Here is a 25,912-nt window from a genome sequence, read left to right as displayed (position 1 = left end):
TCACTTGATTGTTGTCACTCCAGCTTGATAACGGTGTAAGAATCTACATCAAAACATCACTATATGCAATAAACCAGAAGTTGTTATCCATAAAGTTGTACGTTTTCTTACTTACTCACAAACTCCTAGAATGCAAATCAAACAGTACATAACCATGGTTTGTATAATGTATAACGTACAGTACAATTAGTTGTGCCCTATTACATAACCATGCTTTGTATAATGTATAACGTACAGTACAATTAGTTGTGCCCTAGTACATAACCATGGTTTGTATAATGTATAACGTACAGTACAATTAGTTGTGCCCTAGTACATAGCCATGGTTTGAATAATGTATAACGTACAGTACAATTAGTTGTGCCCTAGCACATAGCCATGGTTTGTATAATGTATAACGTACAGTACAATTAGTTGTGCCCTAGTACATAGCCATGCTTTGTATAATGAATAACGTACAGTACAATTAGGTCTTACAAGGAAAAGTAAAACCTACAAGAGGTTATTACAAGATAGGAAAATACCTACAATACTATAAGCAAAAATGGCAGTAGGTTTATAAGACTTCCTCACCACAACATTCTTCACCCTTGTACCCAATGCATCTCGTGATTTTATTAGCTAAGTAACAAAAAATGTGAACTAGTTAAAGAAGTACTTCAGATAAGGATCATGATCCCGTGTGTAGTCAATACCTTCTTCAATCAGCACTGATGGCGAAATCTTTTTGTTCTGCAATCACTTTAACCTTGGAAGCTGTATAACTCGTGTAAACGGATCCTGTGAGGATTCTCATAACACAGTCTCCTGCCTCGTGCCTTTACACACCTGTCTATGACGCCACTCGAGGACTGATGGTCCCCCAGCACCGTGTAGCACAAAGCCAGTAACTTATACGCCTCAACTAGCTTGACATCCAGCTGTAGTGCTTTCTGTAGGCGGGGTATGGCCACGTCAAACTGTCGGAATCGCATCAACCAGTCCGCCTCGTAAGTCAGTATTGTTGCATTGCTACCGAGGGGGATGGTTGCAGCTATCTTCTCCAACTGATTTTCTGCCTCTGCGTCAAGGGTCCGTTTTAGGACCTTCCTTTTCCCCGATCTAAACACTTCTCGGAATCCAGTGTTAACAAACTTTCTGTCTGTGTTCATAACGAGATAATTGTAATGTTTCTTGGTCACCAAGAGTTTCAAAACATACGGGGTATTGTACACAGAAACAAATTCTGAGGTGTCGCTGAAAGTACTCACAGTCACATTTGTCTTCTTTCCGAAGACATTCACAGCGCAAAGATTCTTCCTTGTATCGTAACTGAATTCATAAAACTCATAATGGATGAGTCCAAGTATTGGAACATTTTGATGTAACACAGTGTAGCCTCCGCCCATGTGAACCATTTGGTCCGTGAAGACACCTGTGACGTCATTCTGTTTACTGACGTAATCAAAACATGTGATGACGTCATGAGATTGTGTGTTCCCTGTGTAAGTCCATGTCTTGTTTGACTCGTCGACAGACGAGGGGAACACGCGCCACTGACTCAGTATATACAGGACAACCACCATGAATATAAACCCCTGACTAGTTAGGCCATATTTCATGGTTCTCAAGTACTTGGCACTGATATAAAAACAATACGAATAGCCAATAAAAGCTAAGACTAGATAATTATGCATAAAGCGTAGTTCTTTGTGCCCTTTAGCAGAGTAAAGCAACATGAGTATGACAAGGGAGGCAGCAAGTTTGCTGATGACCCGACATCTATGTCTATCTAAATGGGATAGTGATGTATATACCAGTAAATTAACGCCTATTGTTCCGAACAAATAGGCTGTGAATAGCATCAAACATGAACTCTGCCCAATCAAATTCTTTAAATACCATGTAAACTCCATCCTTCCGAAAACAACTGCTGCATAGTCTTGAATCACGTTGAACTGAAACCAATGGTAAGGGGAGATAACTCCCACTCCATATGAACTGAAATCATCCAAAATACAAACTGTAAGTCCTATGACTGCACCAACAATACACGAAATAATTTTAGATCTCTCAAGGCATTTCCAGTTAATATGAGGAAGTGACGTCACGACTACAAATAGAGATGCATCTACTCGTATGTAGCAACATATCACTAGAATGAAAGATGCAAGAGTTAGCTCCCTTTTGTCATGGTCACGTTCACAATGTTCAGGCTGTGGTCGTGGATGCTTCGTAATGATGTTCATGTTGGAATCTTTTTCCACCGACATTTCATTGACAAGATTTAACTCTGGTTTACTACAAACACATTCATCAGTAACATCGTTATCTTTCTGAATCACTGGTTCATTTGGCCGAGAACGAGACGAATTGTTTATTAAAGATATCCCGGTTGTCATACTTTGGACTATGGCTGCAATAATAATTCCGGGACAGTTTGCAAATCCTTTCGTGATGCCATGTATTCCCCCGTCGCCATGTTTAAAGCCAGGACACAAACCACTGCTCCTCTCATAATAGCACGTATTCTCAGATCCCGAGCTTTCTCTGGTTTTCTCATGGCAACGTACGAGTTTTGTGACGTAATGGAGGTTCCCAGTACAATCTGCAGACGACTGGACTTTTGGATCTTTCTTCAGCGTTGGCGAAACACAAAAACAGTTTTTAAACAGAAGGTATAACCCACAAAATAACGGTGTGGCACAGAAGCTGTTGATGAGGGTATGTGTGCCAAACACGGACAGATGTGTACTTCCGGCTGTCAGTATGGCCGCCAGGACACCACAGTCATGTGACCGGAAGAGGAGTCGGGTGAATTTGTAGACAGCCAATGGGAGACAAGATGACACGATAGTGTGAACTACCTTCCATAGCTGCGAACATATAAAGTAAGCGAATAAGGGAAGTGTGAAAGCGGTGTTGGTAATAATGTAAACTAATATATTTCTCTGAGGCAAATGAATAAGGTGAGGTGAGGTGAAATTTGGTTTAACGTCGTGTCCAAGATTATTGCGCTTATATAGCGACGTGCATGTACTTGTGTGTGTTAGGCTGCTTGTACTAGTCCGCGCCGGGCCGATGCCGATTTATAGTGCTAGCTTACTGAGATACCATGCCGCAGTTTAACATGAATACCCCACACATACACAGTATACTGACACCGAGCCGACCTTAATGCCGAGCGCCAGACAGGGCAACAACAAGTACCATCTTTTAACGTCTTTTGGTTTGACGCGGTCGGGGATCAAACCCCGTACCTTCCGCTCTCCGGGCGGACGCTCTACCACTAGACCACGGAGGCGGTCCAAATGAATTAGGATAGTGTCAACACAGTAAATTAATTTCGTCACTCTCCCTTCTATTTGATAGATACCCTGGATTTATTCGCTACCACATCGCCGTTTGAGAACTGACGTTACCATCGATTCATCTCCTTTGCGCCGAATTACTCTGGCTGGTGAGAGTAGCTTCACTGGATGGCTATTTTGGCGTCCTGCTATTCGAATCATGCTCAAAATGAAGCCATGGAGCTAAATAGGTCCAGTGCATTCTCAGAACAGAAAGAACTGTTTGTTTGCTTGCTTGTTAGTTTGTTTGTTTGTTTTCCTTTTTGTTTAAAGCCTCACTCAGCAGTATTCCAGCTGTGTGGCGGCGGTTCGTAAACAACTGAGTCTGGACCAGACCATCCATTGATTGCTATCATGGGCATCGTTCTACGCATTTGGGGTACAATGACATGCATCAACCACCCGATCCCGTTTTGCGCCTCCTACGACAAGCATGGGTTGCTTTTTTTCACCAATTTCTTCATTTGGGATAGAATACACTAGACAACCGAGAATATGTTTTGTCATATATCGTTTCCTTCTCATGTATCCATTTAAAACAAGTAAATTGGTAAACAGCAACACATTCATGTTCTTTCGTTCATAAAGAATCGAACTCAATACGTAAAATAATCTGTAAACAGATATAATATTCAAAAAGCCAAACAATCCTCAGTTGTGTCCTTACCAAGAACGGTGTCCCCTGATAGCCGAGCCCCTCCATCAGCACCGCTACCATCATGAAGAAGCGCGGCAGCAGGAACGACCTCATGCTGTGCATCCCCATCTGGTGCTCACTGTAGCGCACCTGGGTCACGTTCAGATCCCCGGGGGGTGGCAGATACTCGTGGGTGCGGAATCCATATCCGTACACCTCGGAGTGGGCCACTGTAAGTATACAACACAGAATGAGTGCACCGTCAAAAAGAACTTTAGAGAGTAAGGAACGCTGTTGACATGTTGATATCCTTATGCAATATGGTCAGGAGCTAATACAGTATGTAACCATTGGTTTGCCTCACATACAATGTGTAAATGTCTCGACAGCTTTATTTGCTATATTTATAGTTCTTTATAAGGCCAATGAAACTGTCCAGGGACACGGGTGGCCCAGTCGTCTAAAGCGCCGCGATTCGCTGTGCAGAGTTGCGTCCCTTGGGTACGCCAGATATCTATGATTGTGGGTTCGAATCCCGGTCCGCCCCGATTATGTTTCTAGGTTTGTCAGCACCACACCCGTGCTCGTGGGTTTCACCGAAGAGGTAAACGTCTGAGACCTGTATCACCTCGGGCTTTCCTCACACATTAAGCTGTCACGCCGTGATATAACTGCAATAATGTTAAAAGCGGCGTTAAACCCAAGTCACTCACTCACTTACTGAAACTTTCCAACTGAATTCTGGCACACATAAGGGAGCTAACTCTTCAGAGCGGATGGCGGTCAAATGCATGATACAGTATCTTTGTTCGGTTTCATTACATGGTTCAAATAAAAATGCATTATTTACATTTTTATGAATTTGACATTAAAATTTAATGAGATAGTTTGATATTGTTTACATCGTGCTGTGTGTTCATACATGGTGTTTTAAGGGATACTATAGGTTTATGAATATTGGAAGTACTGACGTGTTTTATTCAAATCATTCAAAATCCATTTCTGGCTGACTCAAATGTGGTTGTGTATGCCATTTGACGATTACTGTGATGACTCACAGGTCATATTTATACCTGGAACTATAACGGTGATGTCGAGGCATTTGTTCTCGGGTTGGTGGGGTAGCCTAGTGGTTCGCTCGTCACGCAGAAGGTCAGGTTCGATTTCCGACATGGGTACAATGTGTAAAGCCCATTTCTTGAGTCGCCCACCGTGATTGCGCGCGTGTGTGTGTGTGTGTGTGGGGGGGGGGCATCTGTGTCAGTGAGTGTTTCCACTGCGGTGGTCGATATCAGCCTGGGAGTACCTGTAGCCGACCGCAACCAATCACAGGTAACACAGGTAACACTGGTAACGCCTCAAGTCAATTACTGCTGATGTCAGTGAGTGTTTCCACTGCGGTGGTCGATATCAGCCTGGGAGTACCTGCAGCCGACCGCAACCCATCACAGGTAACACAGGTAACACCGCAGGTCAATTACTGCTGATGTCAGTGAGTGTTTCCACTGCGGTGGTCGATATCAGCCTGGGAGAACCTGCAGCCGACCGCAACCCATCACAGGTAACACAGGTAACACTGGTAACGCCTCAAGTCAATTACTGCTGATGTCAGTGAGTGTTTCCACTGCGGTGGTCGATATCAGCCTGGGAGTACCTGCAGCCGACCGCAACCCATCACAGGTAACACAGGTAACACCGCAGGTCAATTACTGCTGATGTCAGTGAGTGTTTCCACTGCGGTGGTCGATATCAGCCTGGGAGTACCTGCAGCCGACCGCAACCCATCACAGGTAACACTGGTAACACCGCAAGTCAATTACTGCTGATGTCAGTGAGTGTTTCCACTGCGGTGGTCGATATCAGCCTGGGAGAACCTGCAGCCGACCGCAACCCATCACAGGTAACACAGGTAACACAGGTAACACCGCAGGTCAATTACTGCTGACAATGCAACTCTGGAGGTCGGTAAAATAATTAATCGCCGCATGACATATTGATTGAAGCGTGAAAAAGTGTATGTACCAGATAAATGATACAAAACCTCGAGAGAAACAAAGCTGAGGGCCGCTCGTCGCTGAAGAAAGTGTTCACATGATAGCACAGGAGGTTATAATTTGTCTGTAACTCCCATACTGTAACTTCTGCGTGTATTTACGGGAGTCCACGCAGAGAGGGTGACAAACATCGCCAACAGGAAGGCGCGGTATTTGCGAAAAAGTTCACAGAAGTGAATATATATAACATGTGAAGACCGATTTCCCCCAGGTGAGGGGAAATAGAGTTTAACGTCCCGTCCAAGATTATTGCACCTTTATAGCGACGTTCATGCACGTTTTTGTGTGCTGCTTGTACTAGTCAGGGTTGATGCTGATTTATAGTGCTAGCACATTGAGATACCATGCCGCAGTTTAACATGAACACCCCACCAACACACAGTATACTGACTCCGAGCCGACCAGTCCTTGTTTTAGCCCCTTTAATGCCGAGCGCCAGACAGGGTAACAACAAGTACCATCTTTTAACTTCTTTTGGTATGAGGCGGTCGGGGATCGAACCCCGGACCTTCCGCTCTCCGGGCGGACGCTCTACCACTAGACCACGGAGCCGGTCTACTGTGTAATGAGAAACTGCAACTCCATGTTCCTTGAGTCGCCATGTCCACGTCCTGTTGTGAGATACTCACTGATATGGTGATTGTAATATCGCCTAGGGCCTATGCATCACCATGAAATAACATTTCGTGTTTGTTTCATTTTAGCAACTGTCAAGCATGGGCGTATACTTTCTTTTGCCTGTCAGTGTAGGTGGTGTGCATTAGTTCGGTACACAACTACCCCTGCTATAATACATCCCACTTCGAAAGGTGCATGAGGCGAAAAGTAACATCTGTGTCAAAAACAACATAAAAATAAATTAATGTATATGAACGTTAGTGTCAGAAACACACGTATAAATGTATATAGAAATTGCCATTCAATGTCAAATAAATGATATGAAATGATTTAAGGAGAATATGTACTCCCTGAAGGCTTCATCAAGCCATTACATGTTTATGTCTATATCACCGTTATAGCCTACCGAGGTATGTCAGTCATGCGGATATGTTGGTAAATAAAGCGGCCAGGGGGCGCCTCAGGGCAGGTTAGTGAGGCGTCAAATGGCTTTCATACCGAATGAATTGCAGGTTGCCCATCTACGAATTTTATTACCGTTAAAAGCGATAATCGATTTCTATTTGTTGTAGATCTCGCTGAGAGGACCTGTATCGTTACCAGTTTGGACGCTTTGGCAATTACATTGAAAACAAAATTTGAAACGCCTTAGTGAGTGAGTGAGTGAGTGAGTATGGTTTTACGCCGCTTTTAGCAATATTCCAGCAATATCGCGGCGGGGGACACCAGTGAAACGCCTTAGAGGATACTTAAAATGTATAATAATTATTTCCTTATACCTGTATCATTATACAATTATATTACCTGTATTATTACATAATTATATTACCTGTATTATTATATAATTATATTACCTGTATCATTATATAATCATATTACCTGTATCATTATATAATTATATGACCTGTATCATTATATAATTGTATTACCTGTATCATTATATAATTAAATTAACTGTATCATTATATAATTATATTACCTGTATCATTATATAATTATATTACCTGTATCATTATATAATTGTATTACCTGTATCATTATATAATTATATTAACTGTATCATTATATCATTATATTACCTGTATCATTATATATATATATATATATATATTTTTGCCTGTATTATTATATAATTATATTACCTGTATCATTGTATAATTATATTACCTGTATCATTATATAATTATATGACCTGTATCATTATATAATTATATGACCTGTATCATTTTATAATTATATTACGTGTATCATTATATAATTATATAACCTGTATTATTATATTATAATTATATTAATAGTTATCGCAAATGGATTGTGAACCTAAATTTTATAAAGAAAACATGTACTTTAAAGGAATGTATGATATGAGATTACTGAAAAATGGCTTTTATAAAACAGTGTTTGGTAAATGGTTGTTGGGTGTGGGGAGTACAGTGTTTGGTAAATGGTTGTGGGGTGTAGGGAGTACAAAGTGTTTGGTAAATGACTGTTGGGTGTGGGGAGTACAGAACGTTTGGTAAACGGTTGTGGGATGTGGGGAGGACAGTGTTTGGTAAATGGTTGTGGAGTGTGGTGAGTACAGTGTTTGGTAAATGGTTGTGGAGTGTGGTGAGTACAGTGTTTGGTAAATGGTTTTAGGGTGAGGAGTGCACAGTGTTTGGTAAATGGTTGTGGGATATGGGGAGTACAGTGTTTGGTAAATGGGTGTGGGGAGTTCAGTGTTTGGTAAATGGTTGTGGAGTGTGGTGAGTACAGTGTTTGGTAAATGGTTGTGGAGTGTGGTGAGTACAGTGTTTGGTAAATGGTTGTGGTTTCGCTCATTCAATCAGTTATAATTATTAGGGTATTAGTTAAAGATAACAACGAGATGGTTTTCGTGTTTATGTCAAACTGATTTCTCAAAGCTGTGTCACAACTTAGGTATTTCCCACGCTCTTGGTCTAGAAACTTCACAATGTCTGCATGACAAATATCAAACTCAGTGCATGTAGACAATATGTCATGTATCAAATTGTCATGGTTGCTACTCATGATCATACTATAGCCGTTCTGCTCTAGTAGATACTCTATGCAGGACTTACTAGTGCAATGTGCGTGAGTTAACCTATACAGTGTGTTCACAAATATATTACGAACAAATTTCGCTAAGACGTGACACTAATGTTTAGGCACAGATAATAACAGTGCACCAGGACTCACCTATCCACCTCCGAAACAGTGTTCCTTCAAGAAGTTTGCTATTTACCCTTTCAAGGGACAATATGTGAGCCCTGACAGATACAACCAATCATCCGCCAGTCACACATCGGGTCACGACAACTCGTCAACAAAGTCAACTCAGATCACACGGAAGATGACGAATCTCCTCATCTAACGCTACTTGGGTGTCAGTGTTCTGATCTATTCACCTGTGAAGGGAAGCGGATCTCTTCATCGTACACGCAGGTCAGATGTAGATGGTGATCAGTCTTCGTGAGAACAAGCTGGCACTCATGGAGGAAACCAGCAAGGGGCTCGACACTGATATTCGGCGGGTGGGGGGTAATTTAGAAAAATAAATGGTGCCAGAAAATACTGGACAAAATAATTTTGAAGAAATAATAAATTTTGAAAGAATAGAAAATAGGTATGAATCTGTCCCTGAGACAACCCCCCAACCAACCTCCCCTCCATTACTGATGTAAGTATTATCCTGATAAATACCACACCATTTTAACAGCTCAGTGTTTCAGTAATAGAGTATACCCATGCCTTGAAGCAGTAACCGAAGAAACACAACACTTCCACCACCTCCACCGGAAAATTAATTGGAAGGTTGACCCCTAACATACTCCAAGGTGGCCCAAAATAAGTATCGTATTTCACAACGGTAAATCTACAATGTTAATGAGCAGAAGTTAACGAGATAGATCATTATCTACAATCCAGTCCACAAAGTGTTCCCGGGGTCGATTTTTAAGTAGGAATATTATGTGAAACCCATTGTCATATCAGTCGCTGGGATATTGCTGCAATACCGCGAAAGACATGTAAAACACAATTCACACTAAAGCTCGACGAGTCTTTAACAATAGGGTTATTATTAACCGACTGGTGTTTTCAATAGCGGCTATGATAAGACTTCTCATCCTTCTACAGTGATCGTTTTTGCCACTTTCGCGGGTTGCTTACATTTCAGTTTGTAGTTGGATCATTGTTGAGTAGAATTTATCTACAAAATGTCCTTGTTTGTTTAGTTGTTATGTGAGACGAAAAGTCCAAGTGTCACCGCAAACCCGTCATGAAAAACACAATTCTGGGTTGATGACACACTACCACACTTTTTATTTCATTCAACACCATTCTTGTATTGTGTTGAAGGTAAGGTTTGTAATGAACATTTTCCGAGCGGTGATGGTCCTGTATTCAACTGTATCTTTACAGATGCTTCATCAGTCAGCAGTACAATGTCACATTTCATCCCTTTCATAAAACGCATTCCGTAACGATAACCAGTGGTATTATGATCATAGAAGGCCATGTGTCTATTGATCACGGTCACTCGGCAGAACACGATCTAGATGGGAGTTTTCTTCTTCAACGACATTTAGTTTATATACAAGTCTGTTTCAAAAGCCCTATAACAAGCACTCACACATCATTTAATTGATGCAGCCTCTGAAAACGACGTTACCCCCTGTCAACTACGGTGAATGGCCATGATTGGGGGATGTGTCATGTGTTGGAAGACACGCACTCGACTCAGCATGACTCAATAGACCTATACGGAGAGATGTCAAATTCCTGAACAGGAGGGCACTCTAATTATGAAGCTCTTCGCAATAATGGCTTCAAGGGTGCCATCGAGAAGCATTTTCAAAATGTGACCTTATACTAGTATCAGGTCAAGCTCAGCTATTTGGGTCAACCGAGACACGATTGTACAGACAAGAGCAGCGGGATATGTTATAGTGATAATAGGTAGATGAAGGCTCAAACAGCATGATTGACGGGCAGATAGAAAATGGAAAGCTTAACAAATCTATATTGATAGTTTATGGAATATATGTGTCATGTCTATATCACGTTACTTTAGTTTTTAATGAATTCAGTTGGGTATGGGTGTTGTAAGAATCTTAATTTCACCGGGCGGAGTTGTAGTTCTTTGTAGTGCTGGCTTTCGGTTCGAATCCAATCGTTACCATAATGTTCCTTGGTTCGTCAGCACCAAACCCATTAAAGTGTTAACGTGCTTCACTTCGATCTTTGTACGACAGTAAGCTGCCACGCCATGATGTACAATAGAGGCTAGAGCGACGTTAAACACCAATACATTCACCACTCTGTACCCTCTCTACTTTTCAACAAAAAGACAAGATAATACCACTTCAAATACGACACGAAAACCAAATATTTACTGTGTGGTAAATTAATCGACACTTCATTGATCGAGTTTCAATAGATATAAATAAGAAAAACATGTATCACCAAATATAGCACGATTAGCAAATGTTTACTCTGCAATCTTTTAAGTGTACTGTTCATGCATCAACATCATGTAACCAAGGCAAGTACTTGTATCAAGTTACATGAGCATCACATACTCAAATGGAATTCATCAAACAGACACAGTAACAGTCAATGCGACCTGAAGAAGACAGCATGTCAACAGAGAGTAAGTCAATTCATATTTTCAGTATACTGAGATTAATTAAGCGGATAAAGTATTCATCTCTAGTCATGACTTGCTGCCAATCACAGGCAGAAGAAAGCATTGTGGAGTTTCACCCAAGCTGACATCAATAGGTAGCATTGAACTATGTGCATCAATCGGGTATCCCTAATCCACTTGGGTGTTTGTTCTCCCATAGCCATGATGGCGTGGTGACTTCAATAGAGTTCATGTAGTATGGGAGGGGTGAGATCGTGACGTGTTGACAAGAGAGTAGCTCAATACACACAGTTCCCGTATTGTATTGCTTTGTCAAATATTTGATGACCTGTGTAATTACATATTTGTTGTATGTCGGAGAGCACTCTTAAAAGTTTATCTTGTTTGGAGGAAACCAAATGTTTCATTCTTTTTTATCCTCAACACATTTTTTTCAGGACTCCAGAATCAACAATCTGGTTTAATGTGAGAGAAGGGAAGAGACACAGGTCACAGATGTTGCATACTTTAGTGAGTGAGTGAGTTGGGTTGAACACCGCTTTTAACAGCATTCGAGTTATATCGTGGCGTGTCAGGTTAATGTGGGAGGAAAGCCCGAAGTGATGCAAGTCTCAGACGTCCACCACTTCAGTGAAACCCATGAGCACGGGTATGGTGCTGACAAACCTAGAAACATAACCGGGGCGAACCGAGAGTCGAACCCACAATCATAGGTTTCTGGTGTGCCCAAGGGACGCAACTCTGCACAGCGAATCGCGGCGCCTCAGACGATTGGGACTCTCGTGCACCCGCACACTTTAGTGTAACTCACGAGCAAAAGGTATGGTGTTGCTAGAAAATATATGAAACATAATTTGTGGAATCTGGGATTCGAAACCACAAACTTAGGTTTCTGGTACTCTAAGGGACGCAACTCTGCACGGCGAATTGCAGCGATATAGACGACAGAGCTAACCGTGTAGAAGTAGTCGAAGTAGCGGTAGACGTTCGAGTAGTAGTATGAGACTGATTTGACGTAGTAGTTGTAGTAGTAGCCGTAGTAGTAGTAGTAGTAGCAGTAGTAGTAGTTGTAGTAGTCGTAGGAACAGAAGCAGCAGTAGTAGTAGTGGCCCTCGTAGTAGTAGTAGTAGTAATTGTAGTAGTCGTAGCAACAGCAGCGGCAGTAGTAGTAGTTGCAGTGGTAGTAGTAGCAACCCCAGCAGCAACAGTAAGGTAGTAGTAGTAGTAGTAGTGGTAGTAGTAATAGTAGCAGCAACAGCAGCAGCAGCAGTAGTAGTAGTAGCAGCAGCGGTAGTAATTGTAGTAGTCGTAGCAGCAGCAGTAGTATTAGTAGCAGTAGTAGTAGTTGTGGTAGTCGTAGCAACCCCAGCAACAACAGTAAGGTAGTAGTAGTAGTAGTAGTAGTAGTAGTAGTAGTAGTAGTAGTAACAGCAGGAACGCTTACTTAAATCAATCGACACACGCAGTAATGGCTACATCAGAAGAACCTACCTTCCAGCGACTGGAAAATCTCATCCGGATGAAGTATCCACCAGTTCCTTGGTTGACAGACATAATTCACCCGGACGGCCATTGTCACGGCGCAGACGACCCATGGTGAGAAACGCGGGAAAATATCCTCTGCCCATGTGACATCGCCGACATCAGGCAAGGACGGGTTCAAATTGACATCCAATTTGGGCGTCGTTTCGCTTGTTAGTCCGCCGTGTTTTCCATTTGACTGCAATCGGTTCCTCTCCCGTCGATGTACTCGTTGTTTCATTGTCTTGTCGTCCGATACTCAAGTCTGAAAGTTTGACTATGAAGTCCTTGTCTTCACATCCTTCCAAGGCGTGTACCTGTAGAATATAAACAGAAACAGGTAACTCTCTGTTTACGGGACTCAGTAAATACAGACTTATGACAACACACTATTAGATTGTTACCATGGAAACCTGACATAATGTTAATGTTGTAGACTGCACCAGTGCACTTCTCACAGGGTCACCTTGACCCCCCTAACAAAGACTTCATTATGGCAACATCCGGACCTCTATCATTCTCGGGATACTAGTGATACAATGGTTTTGTTTGTTTATTATTTATATTGTAATATTCCAGCTGTGTGACGTCGGTCTGCAAATAATCGAGTCTGGAAAGACAATCCAGTGATTGACATCATGAGCATCGATCCACGCAATTTGGATACGATGAAATCAATCAAGTCAGAGAGCCTGGCCAGTCGCCTCTTACGACAACCATAGTCACCTTTGACGGCAATCATGGGTTGCTGAAGGCCTATTCTCTACCCGGATCTTCACGGGTCGGTACTATGGCATGCCATGGGATAACATGGATATGAGGGATCTAGGGATGATGTGGGATACATAGTCTTTCCCAGAATACCCACAGAGCATTAACGTGAGGACATGTGACTGTTCCGGTTCTTGACAAATGCATCAGCATATGTAAAGAAATATCGCAATGAAAGAATAAATAAATATGTGTTATATTGATGGCGTCAAACAATATTCACTCTGATGAATCATATACATTCAGTAACCCCTGTCAGTGCTGTTTCATTAAAGTACCAGCATCTGTTACGAAACGTCGCATTGAATCAATAAAGAAACTGAAACCCATTAGTCAACGCTTTCTTCTCGTATATCACGGCGTGTCTGCTTAATGTGGGAGGAAAGCCCGAAGTGATGCAGGTCCCAGACGTTTACCACTTCGGTGAAACCCACGAGCACGGGTATGGTGCTGACAAACCTAGAAACATAATCGGGGCGAACTGGGATTCGAACCCACAATTATAGGTTTCTGGCGTGCCCAAGGGACGCCACTCTGCACATATCATATGTCAGTCATATCAAAACTGGCTATATAATTATGTTAAAAATACCATTTCCCTCAGAAACAAATTGTTAAACATGAGAATATATCCAAATATGTAAAACTACTTATTTGTAACTCTTTTGTATAGGGGCCGGAGGCCTTACATGCAATAAATATCTTTGACTTGACCTTGCAAAGATGAACTTGTTTATATTTATTTGTTGTTTAAAATTCATATCTACAAATATAATCAAAGGTGTAAGTATGATCTTAAAAAGACATTTAAAACATTTGTTAGTAATTGTAATGGTTCGTAAATATATATTCAGTAAAATTGAGTTGTTTTAAACTGTTTGTAAATATTGGAATCACCATGTCTGGTGCCCCAACAACGTGCTATGCCACACGTCTGACCATTCACCGCCTCCAGTTGTTCTCGCGGCATGGGATATACCATGCATCAAGTAAGCCCTGGCTTTATCAACGTATGTGTGTCCATCTGTCTTAAATTACTCATCTGATGTTACTTAAGTATGTCATAGCTAAATGTGTTTTAGATTTTTTGTATCGTATTCTTTTTTGTTGTCTTTGCATATCAGCCGGAGGCCTTCCTGCAAATAAACGTGTTGTTCTTCTGTAGCTACATATGACGATCAACTGGCAGTACACCTGTCTTGGTTTATGATCATACAGTAAACTACGGTTATAACGAACTGACGGATAGAACAAACTATTTTTTCGTTCTGTCTATTTGCTGTATATATTCCTTACATTTGCTTATAACGAACTACGGTTATAACGAATTAAAATTAGTGGTCCCTTTGAGTTCGTTATAACCGTAGTTTACTGGATGTTAATACCTCGTCATTATTGAGTCATTCAAACCAAGCATCGGCTCCAACGCTGGGATATTTTTTTGTGGTATTACTCAATAGCCCAATAAAACCAAATAAATCTCTGGGCGACGACAATTGACAGAATGAATACCATACGTGCTTGACTAGACGGATTAACCAAACAGACACTCTTTGTCCACGCTGTTGCCAAATACTGTTACAAGTTTAAAACTAGGTCACTGGGAATTTGAAGTGTTGACAGCAAACCTTTCACGACATTTATCGTCATGGTTAGCACACACACAAATAGGTGTTGCTCATTTGAAACGAACAAAGTGGTACGGGGAATCACTGTATGTAGTTTAAATAGTTTGCCTGTGAATACATCATGTGTGGTCAAAGAGAGGTCGGAAATAGTCCCATATTTTGTCGTTCTGTGAGTGAGTTAGTTTGGTTGAACGCCGTTTTGAATAGTATTCCAGTTATATCACGGCGTGTCAGCTTAATGTGGGAGGAAAGCCCGAAGTGATGCAGGTCTCAAAAGTTTACCACTTTTGTGAACCCCACGGGTATGGTGCTGATAAACTTAGAAATATGGAGACGGGGCGAACCGGGATTCAAACCGAGAAACATAGGATTCTGTCGTGCCCAAGGGACGCAACTCTGCGCAGCGAATTCCGGCGCTTTCGATGACATCCACCCGAACTACTTTAAGACATTACATACAAGAGTCTACGATTGTAGCTATAACGTTGTCAAGTAATAAATCATTTTGAAATTATAACTGCGTTTTGTTAGTAGGAGGGGCACGGGTGGCCACGTCGTCTAAGGCGCCGCGATTCGGAGTTTCGTCCCTTGGGCACGCCAGAAACCTATCATTGTGGGTTCGACTCCCGGTTCGCCCCGATTATGTTTCTAGGTTTGTCAGCAACATATCCGTGCTCGTGGGTTTCACGGAAGTGGTAAACGCCCTAGACCTGCATCACTTCGGGCTTTCCTCCCACATTAAGCAGACACGCCGTGATATAACTGGAATAATGTTAAAAGCGGCGTTAAACCCAACTCACACACTCACTGTTAGTAGGAAGAAATATGGAAGCAGATAGCTATTTTATCCAAACGGACGATTTCTACACAGGGAGAAATCGACAGTAGCTTAATCTGAGCCGTCAAGAGGGTCATCTGTCAACCTGCTGACACGAGGCTTCTTGGCCTTTCACCTTTTCACCGTGATGACTCAGTCAGTCCTGTCAGGCTACACAGCACCGTAATCGATCTTATATTAATGCATAGCAGTAAAGGAACCGACAGCTCCACACATAGAAGCAGATGTTCATATAACTACTTGTTTTCACAAACACCAACCCATAAACACGTGTTCTTACGTGTTCTTGCTCTCACATAAATACATGACTATGTTGGTGCGAAACACACTTGCCGACGAATTCATTTTGGAAGTCTACAAAGGACATTAGTCAAAACCGAAAATTCGTTAATCCGGACATTTGCTAATCTGGATGATTTCAGGGGGAATTGTAAAGTTCGGATTAAAGAGGTTTGACATGAATATGATATCTGTTATCTCCCTTAGGAGTTCGCCTCAGTGTATCGAGATGCACCCTCACAATATCAGTACTCACGAGTGATGATGTACAGTTGCCTGGATGAATGTTCTACAGGTATTTGTGAATTGTTTTCCGTCACAGCAGTAACGACGTATCACGGTGAAAACGTGACCAGACTGCTGTATAACAATATACTGGAAGTAAATCAGCGGGTGATGAATAATGTAGGGAGACTTGATCAAGTATACAATAATCGTCTATTGTAACTGGCACGGCTGTGTGACAAGAATAGTATCATGTACTCTTCACAGCGGCCTACGTTTCTAGTCTCAACAATGAATAAATTTTACTGGACAGTACCACTCCTGTCGGTGAGCTCTGTTTCAAGGGCAAACATGCATATGATAATGACAAGCATGTACATAACGTATTGCAGAACTCTGATAACTAAAGTGTGGCGTGGCGTGTGGCGTGGTGTGGTGTGGTGTGGTGTGGTGTGGTGTAGTGTGGTGTAGTGTGGTGTAGTGTGGTGTTTTGTGGTGTGGTGTGGTGTGGTGTAGTGTGGTGTTTTGTGGTGTGTGGTATTTTAGAGGTGGTAATTGTTTGAAGTGGGAGTTGATTCGATAGCTACTATGTCTGCAGTTGATGTATCAACGATTTGTCCAATTATGTGTAAAATAATATCATATTTCTATATAAAGGACTGACGAGAGTCAGCAAAAAATCCCCATTTTCGCAGTACATCCTTAAAGCGTCAATACGAGGGTTGGTCAAAAACTTCTGAGCCTAACAAACAAAACCATCAATTGTGAAAGTGTTTTTAAAAAGAATTTCAACATAATCTCCCTGCTTTTCATTACACTTCTCATATCGATAGTGAAGTTTTCTGAAGCCACCCTGAGAAACCCATTCACGGCAGCTTTAAGGTCATCGTTGTCGTCATAGCGCTTTCCACGAAGGTGTTCTTTCAGTTTAGGAAACAGGTTAAAATCACTTGGTGTCAGGTCTGGCGAGTATGGGGGGCGAGGAAGCTCTTCGAAGCCACATTGTCGCAGAGCAGCCTTTGCACGTCCAGAGGTGGGAGATGAGGCATTGTCATGAAGCAGTACAACTCCAGCAGTCAGAAAATCCTCACCTCTTTTCTTTGATAGAATCTCTCAGGCGATGAAGCAAATCAGCAGAGTAGGCACCGGTAATGGTCTAAACATTCTAAGTAATCAACTATGATCACACCCTATGCATGCCAGAATACAGTGGCCACAACCTTCTTCACTGATCTTGAAGACTTGAATTTCCTTGGTGCCGGGGAAGTGGAATGGTGCCATTTCATGGATTGACGTTTTGACTTGGGATCATATTGGTAGACCCATGTTTCATCACTCGTTACTAATTTCTGTTTTAATTTGACGAAATCCTCCTCAATTAGCTCTTAACTTTCTCTGGCAATGTCAGTTCTATTTGCGTTAAGATCAGATTTTTTAAACTTTGGCACCAAACGAGCAGATATCTTCTTCATCTGTAAATGTTCATGAATAATAGTTTCAGTGGATCCATGGCTTAGACCTGTGTCTTTCTCAAGTTCAGCAATGGTAATATGTCTATCTGACAGTATAAGTTTTTCTGTAGCCTTGATTGAATCTTCACTGATGGAAGTTGATGGACGTCCAAACCTAGGGTCATCATCAAGGCTTGTTCTCCCAGCCTTAAACATAGCTGCCCAACGTTTAACGGTGAAATAGCTGGGGCACTTATCCCCATGCATTTGTGAAATACGTTCATAAATTTCTTGGGGAGTACTTTTTCTCTAAAGTCAAACATTTGATGACTGCCCGGTACTCGTTCTTTTCCATTTCTGTGTCCATTTGGATCCCTGTCACGTTTAACTGGCTATCACTAACATACAAACGGCCTCAACAGACCAAATACACTTGCAATGAACAACTCAAACAATGTACTACATTGACTAGTTTACTTTGTTATGGCCCATAGTTGAAAGTTCGTCAGGCTTAGAACTTTTTGACCAGCCCTCGTATTAATGCTACCCGTCATCACGCTTGTTTGAATGAGTTCAACCTACTTTAAGCAAACATGGAATAACGAGAATTCCACACATTGTAAAAACCGCAGGTTGTACACCTTGTCTGTAACATTTATCGTGTCTGTCCTGACAGTGACTAATTAAAGCATGTAATATCTCGCAGGCAGGTGAGAGTTTACCTGAAAACATCCTTACCTGAGCGTCAGTAATGTCATACGGCATATTGCTCCCCGAGGACCAAACGCAACACACGGGCATTGAGACCAGCACAAACGAATGAAGTCCAATTTATACAGGTGTCTTGTGTACACCTTCACAAAAGCGCAATAAATATGTTAACCCTTTCTGTGACAGGTGATCGGGTTTCTACAGACGGATCAGAGTAGTGTGCGATATGTCTTGAACGCACCCTTGTTGAACTGGGAATTGATATTAACTTAACAAATTAACGTTTTATAGGAATAAACAGATTAGAATCATAGTTAAATCACTGTCACTGTGCTGGTTGAACTGTTTCAGCAACTGTCCATTTTTGCTATGCTTAGTTTCACAAGTTTGAAGACAACGCATAATGATATACTCCTTTGCCTCACCCTGTAACTATGCACTTCAATTTGATACTCTTTGGAGGTCTGGGGTAGGGTGACAATGTCCATTGGTGTTGATTCACCTAAGACCTATGGGGTTAAACATGAGCCCTACATCCACGTGTCAAATCTTTACAGAGCTCGACAGAGCTGTATAATCGTTCGTATTCAAACAGACACACGCACGCACACACGCACACACGCACACGCACACGCACACGCACACACACACACACACACCTGGCAATTACTAGGATACATGTGTACTTGATATCCTCTCCGTTATTGTTAATTGAAGTAGATTTAGTAAGTATGAAAGAAACATCTTCCCGAGACAAGGGAGTTAACTTACTGTAACAGTCCAGTTTTCACCCTTGCCTAACTTGGCTGGAATGTCGTGGCTTGATGGTAGCGGCACCAGTGGAAATTACGAGTTATGTCCCTTCCATGTCCCTCCTTTTGACCAACCAGATTGGACCTATCATATTATTTGCATCTGCTTCAAACAAAATGGCGGTACCCACTCAAGTCGCTCATTTCGCGAAGTGCAGGCCAAAATGACGGCACACTTGCTTTGCAAATCCTGCAATCCAACACGGCTGTTTACGGACGGGTGTCGGTTTCGATTTTGATGGGACTAGGGGCGGTCTGGTAGCCTACTGGTTAAAGCGTTCGCTCGTCGAGCCGAAGACCCGGGTTCGATTCCCGACATGGGTACAATGTGTGAAGCCCATTTCTGGTGTCCCCCGCCGTGATATTGCTGGAATATTGCTAAAAGCGGTGTAAAACTATACTCACTCACTCACTCATTTGATGGGGCTATGCATAGACTCGTTAACATTGCAAAAATAGAATTCCATGATTCAAGCCTAGTTCGGCAATGGGGGAGGGAATCGGGACTTTTAAGTCCCTTGCCTCGGTACGATGAGGTAGATTGTGTCCATGAAACGTTGTCAATCCGGACACGTGGGTGTCCTTTATACACGATTCAACATGGTATATCGTACCTGATCTGTATTGACCGATAAACAAGCAGTTAATGTTAGTGATTGAGTTTCGGGGAATGTGCCCGTAATACAAAAATGACCGAGACGCCATTACAGGTCTTCACAGAGTTTGCCAATGCTATGGCATCATGAGGACATTAAGAGTGTATATAGGTTTGCCTGATTGTGGGTTCGAATCCCGGTTCATGTTTATCGCTATTTCTACACCATACCAGAGTGCTCGTGGGTCTCTCTATCACTTTGGGCTTTCTTCCCACATTAAGCTGACAGGGATACTGTTCAAAGCGGCGTTAAACCGCTTAACAAAATCTCGTTAAACCTCACTCACAAAGTCAGTCGACCTAGGAGCCGCAACACAAGGAACATCTTGAAAAGATTCAAGTTATTTCAAACATCATAAGCGTCACCACACAGAAGGTATTACATTGTCAGGGAAAATAAGAAAAACATGTCTGTTAATGGACGTTCATCGACCTATTAAACTTAACATATGTAAAAATATAACACACATATTAATCTACATAATTATATATATCGACGTATGTTATGAAGCACATTTTATTGCGATGAGACTTCCTTAACAGGAAGGAACATTTAACTGATAATTGTGCAGCGATAGTCATCCTCATCTCCCGGTCATATTGTATAACTTTCATGACATTTATACATGTACAGGTATTCATCACAAGTGCGTCAGTCGTCACACTTCAGGAAGCCAAGGCAACAAAACCTCCTTTGTGTTGCCTCATCCATTGTTGATAATGTTTGATCATAAGTAATTTGAAGACAAGCATCTTTATTACATGTATGTATGGCCAATATTAAAATGCCTGGAAACCACCTCCGTGGTCTAATGCCTAGAGCTTCTGCCCGGGGAGCGGAAGGTTGGGAGTTAGATCCCCTGTGACGTCATACCACAATATGGTACTTGTTGTTACCGTGGCTGACGATGGGAATTAATGAGATAAAACAAGGACTGGTTGGCTCAGGGTCAGAACAGCGTCTGAGTGGGATGCATGCATGCACACTGATGCATGGTAAATCACTTAGGTTGCATTACAAAACGAGACTAACACACACCCACTCTCAAACACACACACAAACACACACGCACACACACATACACACTCACACACACAAACATACACACACACACTCACACACACACTCAAACACACACGAACACACAGATACACATACACACACTCACACACAAGGATGTATCTGTTAGACCTCTTCATACTGCTGGGGGTGTGGGGGTTCGCTCGTCACGCCGAAGACCCATGTTTGAATCCCCACCTGGGTACAATGTGTGAATCTGCATGCACGTCGCTGTGCATAATCTTGAACTCAACGTTAAATCCCATTTCACATCACTTGTAATAATGCTTTTCGTGGGCTGAGCCAAGGTGATATAGCAAAGTAGACACAAGCGACGTGTCGGTATAGATCCTTATAACGTTGTCAAGAAAGCCTTGGACATAGTATACGTGTTACCTTATACAATATACCAGTTTGTCAAAGATAGTAACTTAATATACTATATACCTCACGGACGTGTTAAAGGAAAGTATAGAAAGGAACAATGATTGTGTCACGGGACTGGACAACATCCGTCAAAAGGAGCATATAATTGCTACAACGTCCATTGTCATAATGATTAATGTTTAATATTAAGTTTTTCATTCGGTAAGAAACAGCTAGAAACTAAACAACATTTGAAACGGCATGTATACTACAAATCACATACAGTAGAAACTTATTAACACGGACTCATTTTAACCGGACACCCTCCTCCGTTTGCTTTCGGTTGGAAACATGTCTCTGTTTACACATGACGTTTTCGCCTTGCTCTTGATTCGTAAACACGGAAATGGTTAATCCGATCGAATTCACAAGGAAGGATTTAACTTTATCAAAAATCATTAATGAGATCGATCATCGACGTCACACGTTGATAATATTGACTTCTTCTTGATCTAGACCGCCTCCGTGGTCAAGTGGTAGAGCGTCCGTATGGAGAGCGGAAGGTCCGGGGTTCGATCCCCGGCCGCGTCATACAAAAGGCGTTAAAAGATGGTACTTGTTGTTACCCTGTCTGACGCTCGGCATTAAGAGGCTAAAACAAGGACTGGTCGGCTCGGAGTCAGTATACTGTGTCTGAGTGGGGTATTCATGTTAAACTGCGGCATAGTATCTCAGTGAGCTAGCACTATAAATCGGCATCAGTCCGACTAGTACAAGCAGACACACACACACGTACATGCACGTCGCTATATAAGTGCAATAATCTTGGACGTGACGCCCATTTCACCTCGTCTTGATTTACGTGGATGTTCACAGTAAGGTAAAACAGTCCATAGAATGATAAAAAGACACACTTACATAAAGCACCTCGACAATGCCGGTACCAGTTTCCCCATGGCTGAACCAGCTGGGGCACAATGACATATGCAGCTGCAGCTGTCTCGTGGACAAGAAGAGTCACCAATGTAGCTGCAGCTGTCTCGTGCCAAGAAGAGTCACCAATGTAGCTGCAGCTGTCTCGTGCCAAGAAGAGTCATCAATGTAGCTGTAGCTGTCTCGTGTCAAGAAGAGTCACCAATGTAGCTGCAGCTGTCTCGTGCCAAGAAGAGTCACCAATGTAGCTGCAGCTGTCTCGTGCCAAGAAGAGTCATCAATGTAGCTGGAGCTGTCTCGTGCCAAGAAGAGTCATCAATGTAGCTGCAGCTGTCTCGTGTCAAAAAGAGTCATCAATGTAGCTGGAGCTGTCTCGTGCCAAGAAGAGTCATCAATGTAGCTGCAGCTGTCTCGTGTCAAGAAGAGTCACCAATGTAGCTACAGCTGCCTCGTGACAAGAAGAGTCACCAATGTAGCTGCAGCTGCCTCGTGCCAAGAAGAGTCACCAATGTAGCTACAGCTGCCTCGTGCCAAGAAGAGTCACCAATGTAGCTGCAGCTGCCTCGTGTCAAGAAGAGTCACCAATGTAGCTACAGCTGCCTCGTGACAAGAAGAGTCACCAATGTAGCTGCAGCTGCCTCGTGCCAAGAAGAGTCACCAGTGTAGCTACAGCTGCCTCGTGCCAAGAAGAGTCACCATCAAAACGGAATGAGATGCCAATTGTCACAATATTCACGTAGACATATCTGAATGTTTTATTTCATGAAGGGTTAATAATACATGACAAATACGATATTCTATGGCAATGGCACCAGAAAAGCTCCATAACTGAATTTGCAATTACCAGGGGAGGCATCGATTGTTTTATATGAACAGAATGGCTCTATAACAACGAGGTGTTATGGCTTCATGATTTGCCTTCAGTCAGTTCCGAGTTAGGATCGTTGTAGTTCGATATGTCGCTGATAAACACAAGCAAATACGGGGATGTGGATATCGACGCGCAGCTGTAAAATCCAGGCTTCTTGTCTGGATTGAAGATTGAAAAGTATATTGATCGCGAATGCCATAAACAAAATAATATTATGCATTGCTTCAAGCGAGAAATGCATTTTGTATTGTATTTTTCTATTTCTTGATATGTGTGGTAGAATCGTGCTGCACTCCACGGCGAGTAGAATTAGTTACATTAATAAAGAAGCCCATGTGTGTTATTATGTCTACCACAAACAAAAGGGTGATGTGCCTTCAAACGGTATACGAGTCACACATAATCACACACACTGTCTCTCTCACTCACATAGACACACACTCACTCACACCACACATAATCACACACACAACACGCACACACGACACACAGATAAGGTCTCTTTCTCTCACTCACACTCTCTCTCTCTCTCTCTCACTCACTCACTCACTCCCCCCCCCCCCCCCCCCCCCCTCTCTCTCTCCGTGGCAGACCGAGGGCATGTCACCCATAATGGAAAACGGAATGGTTATCTTGGCTCAATGCAATATGCCAATGACAGATGTTGACGCATGTCTATGATGGTATTAAAGAGACATGTGGTCTTTGCATATTAATATAATGATGAAGAGAGGTTCCATACAGAATAAGAACATTATTGGATCTAAATATGAAATTTCGCAAAATTATTTTTGTGGTGCTGGAAATAAACAAATATCACATGATCATATATTCCAACACATCAATAAGCCTACCTGTGACAGTCTTCCCTTGTGTTGTTTATCCACGATACTACTCCCGACTTGGGAATCGACGTCCAAGTAATGTCGGTGAACTATCACCAAATGCGACCAAGTTTATGTTACAAACAGACCACAAGAAGACCAAGTTGTGTAAACCAGATACTTAGAAGAACATTCCACCGAAACCGCTGCCACACCTGACGAGGGTAAAAGTAGACTGATCTTCTTATCGTCTGCTCCACTGATTGTCGTCTGCTCCCAGCAACTGTCGTCTGCCCCGCGGGATGATGGGCGGACGGCTAGTGTTGGGTGTCGCTGCTGGCTACTTTGACCTCACGACAGGAGATGGGTAAGAACAAAACCCGGCGTTTTGCTATTGTGTTCTGAGTACAGTTTGTTTGCCTGATTCGTCTTTTCTCTCGACGGGTGTCAATTTCCACACGGGCAGGGTGCTGAGTGTTTGCTCAGAGATATAAAGATTTGTTTGACGGTTGAATGTATGTTGTGTGAATGCAGTTAAATACAACATGTGATAACATAGTGTGATTCACAATACACCCCGGGTAGTCATTGTCTTTTACCATAAGTGACGGTTGCCTGAGGGCGCAATTAGCGCTTATATGTTATTAAGTTATTTCAGGACGTTATACATTTTAGCACATTTATCTGCTAATTCTATTCGAGGAAGCGACTTTCTAAGTTGGTATATGGAAGTGACCACATGTTTTGTTAATGTTAGCTTCAATATTTGATATTTCAATAAACGGGGACTAGAATCGGACTAAATGTCATTAAAGTAATTAAAGTTTCTACAAACTCAAACAACACGAGGATATTTGGTATAGAATATATGGGGCTTCAAAAAGAGGAACCAGACAGTCCCTGTCAGTCCCTGTACATTCTGTTCAAGCTGGCAGTCGATATACACGCAGTTATCCAAGAAACGTCATTAAAGTCATTAAAACTTTTGTTTTTCTAAAAACTGAAACATTACGATGTATATCCAGCTCACATTAACTGATCCCCGTGATTCCCGTGATTCCCATGATTCCCATGATTCCCATGATTCCCGTGATAAGTCAGAGAAACAGTCTCAGCTTCACACGGACACTGAGTACAACATGTAGACCTGGATATGGGCCTTGGGATGAAGAGTCGAGGAGGCGATGGAGCATCGCATAGGTTTTAACATGCAAATAGGCAATAACAGCTTAATGTTATAACGCACAATGTATAAGCTTATATAAGAATGGAGATAAAGAGTGTCATTATCGAACGCCTAGCAGCTGTCATGTAAATCGCCAACCATCCGTTTCCTCGTCTTTTTGTTCAAAAAAGAGCAGCCAGCTAGCAATTAAATATTATTATATTGTCTTACGCGAGAAAACAGGAAACATATTCTACCCTGGATCTTCACGGGTCTAGTTATGTAGCTATGTTAGACGTAGGGATTCCGCTTTATCTGTGGTTATATAGAAGATGAATATCACTTTTCACTTGTTTATCCATTTGATGTTGACATCAGAAACCAATTCTTTAATGATTGTTTTTTCAACAATCCTCACTTGTAGAAACTGTTTCTTACTAAATGAAGACTAAAAACACTGTCACAATATTTTTTTTGGTCAATGTTCATTTTTCATGCCATGAATCTCAGAAA

The 25,912-nt window shown here is 42.1% G+C and overlaps 1 protein-coding gene across 2 annotated transcripts; it reads right to left on the bottom strand.

The window, feature by feature from the left end:
- On the bottom strand, positions 1-24,609 carry LOC124138718. Of its 2 annotated transcripts, none has more exons than XM_046505541.2 (4): positions 24,265-24,609; positions 12,781-13,127; positions 3,997-4,196; positions 1-2,855 (listed from the first exon to the last, which is right to left on the bottom strand). In XM_046505541.2, exons 2-4 carry the CDS (start codon positions 13,049-13,051, stop codon positions 744-746), a joined length of 2,583 nt encoding a protein of 860 aa, XP_046361497.2. In that variant the 5' UTR covers positions 13,052-13,127; positions 24,265-24,609; the 3' UTR covers positions 1-743. The 2 variants fall into 2 exon arrangements, with proteins under 2 accessions (XP_046361497.2, XP_048252145.1); XM_048396188.1 differs by lacking the exon at positions 24,265-24,609 and adding an exon at positions 18,741-18,850.
- Between the last annotated feature and the right edge of the window lie 1,303 nt (positions 24,610-25,912).

Source organism: Haliotis rufescens, unplaced genomic scaffold, assembly GCF_023055435.1.
Source record: "Haliotis rufescens isolate VD_foot unplaced genomic scaffold, xgHalRufe1.0.p SCAF_15, whole genome shotgun sequence".
NCBI classification, from domain to species: domain Eukaryota; kingdom Metazoa; phylum Mollusca; class Gastropoda; order Lepetellida; family Haliotidae; genus Haliotis; species Haliotis rufescens.
Note: the sequence above shows the minus strand (reverse complement) of the source record. Positions and strands in the feature narration are given on the sequence as shown.

Excerpts from the sequence above, each read along its gene's own strand:
- LOC124138718 (XM_046505541.2), bottom strand. The coding sequence starts at position 13,051 with ATGAAACAACGAGTACATCGACGGGAGAGGAACCGATTGCAGTCAAAT. Across the intron at positions 4,197-12,780 it reads GATTTTCCAGTCGCTGGAAG|TGGCCCACTCCGAGGTGTAC; the intron begins GTAGGTTCTTCT and ends GTATACTTACAG. Across the intron at positions 2,856-3,996 it reads ATCAGGGGACACCGTTCTTG|CTATGGAAGGTAGTTCACAC; the intron begins GTAAGGACACAA and ends ATATGTTCGCAG.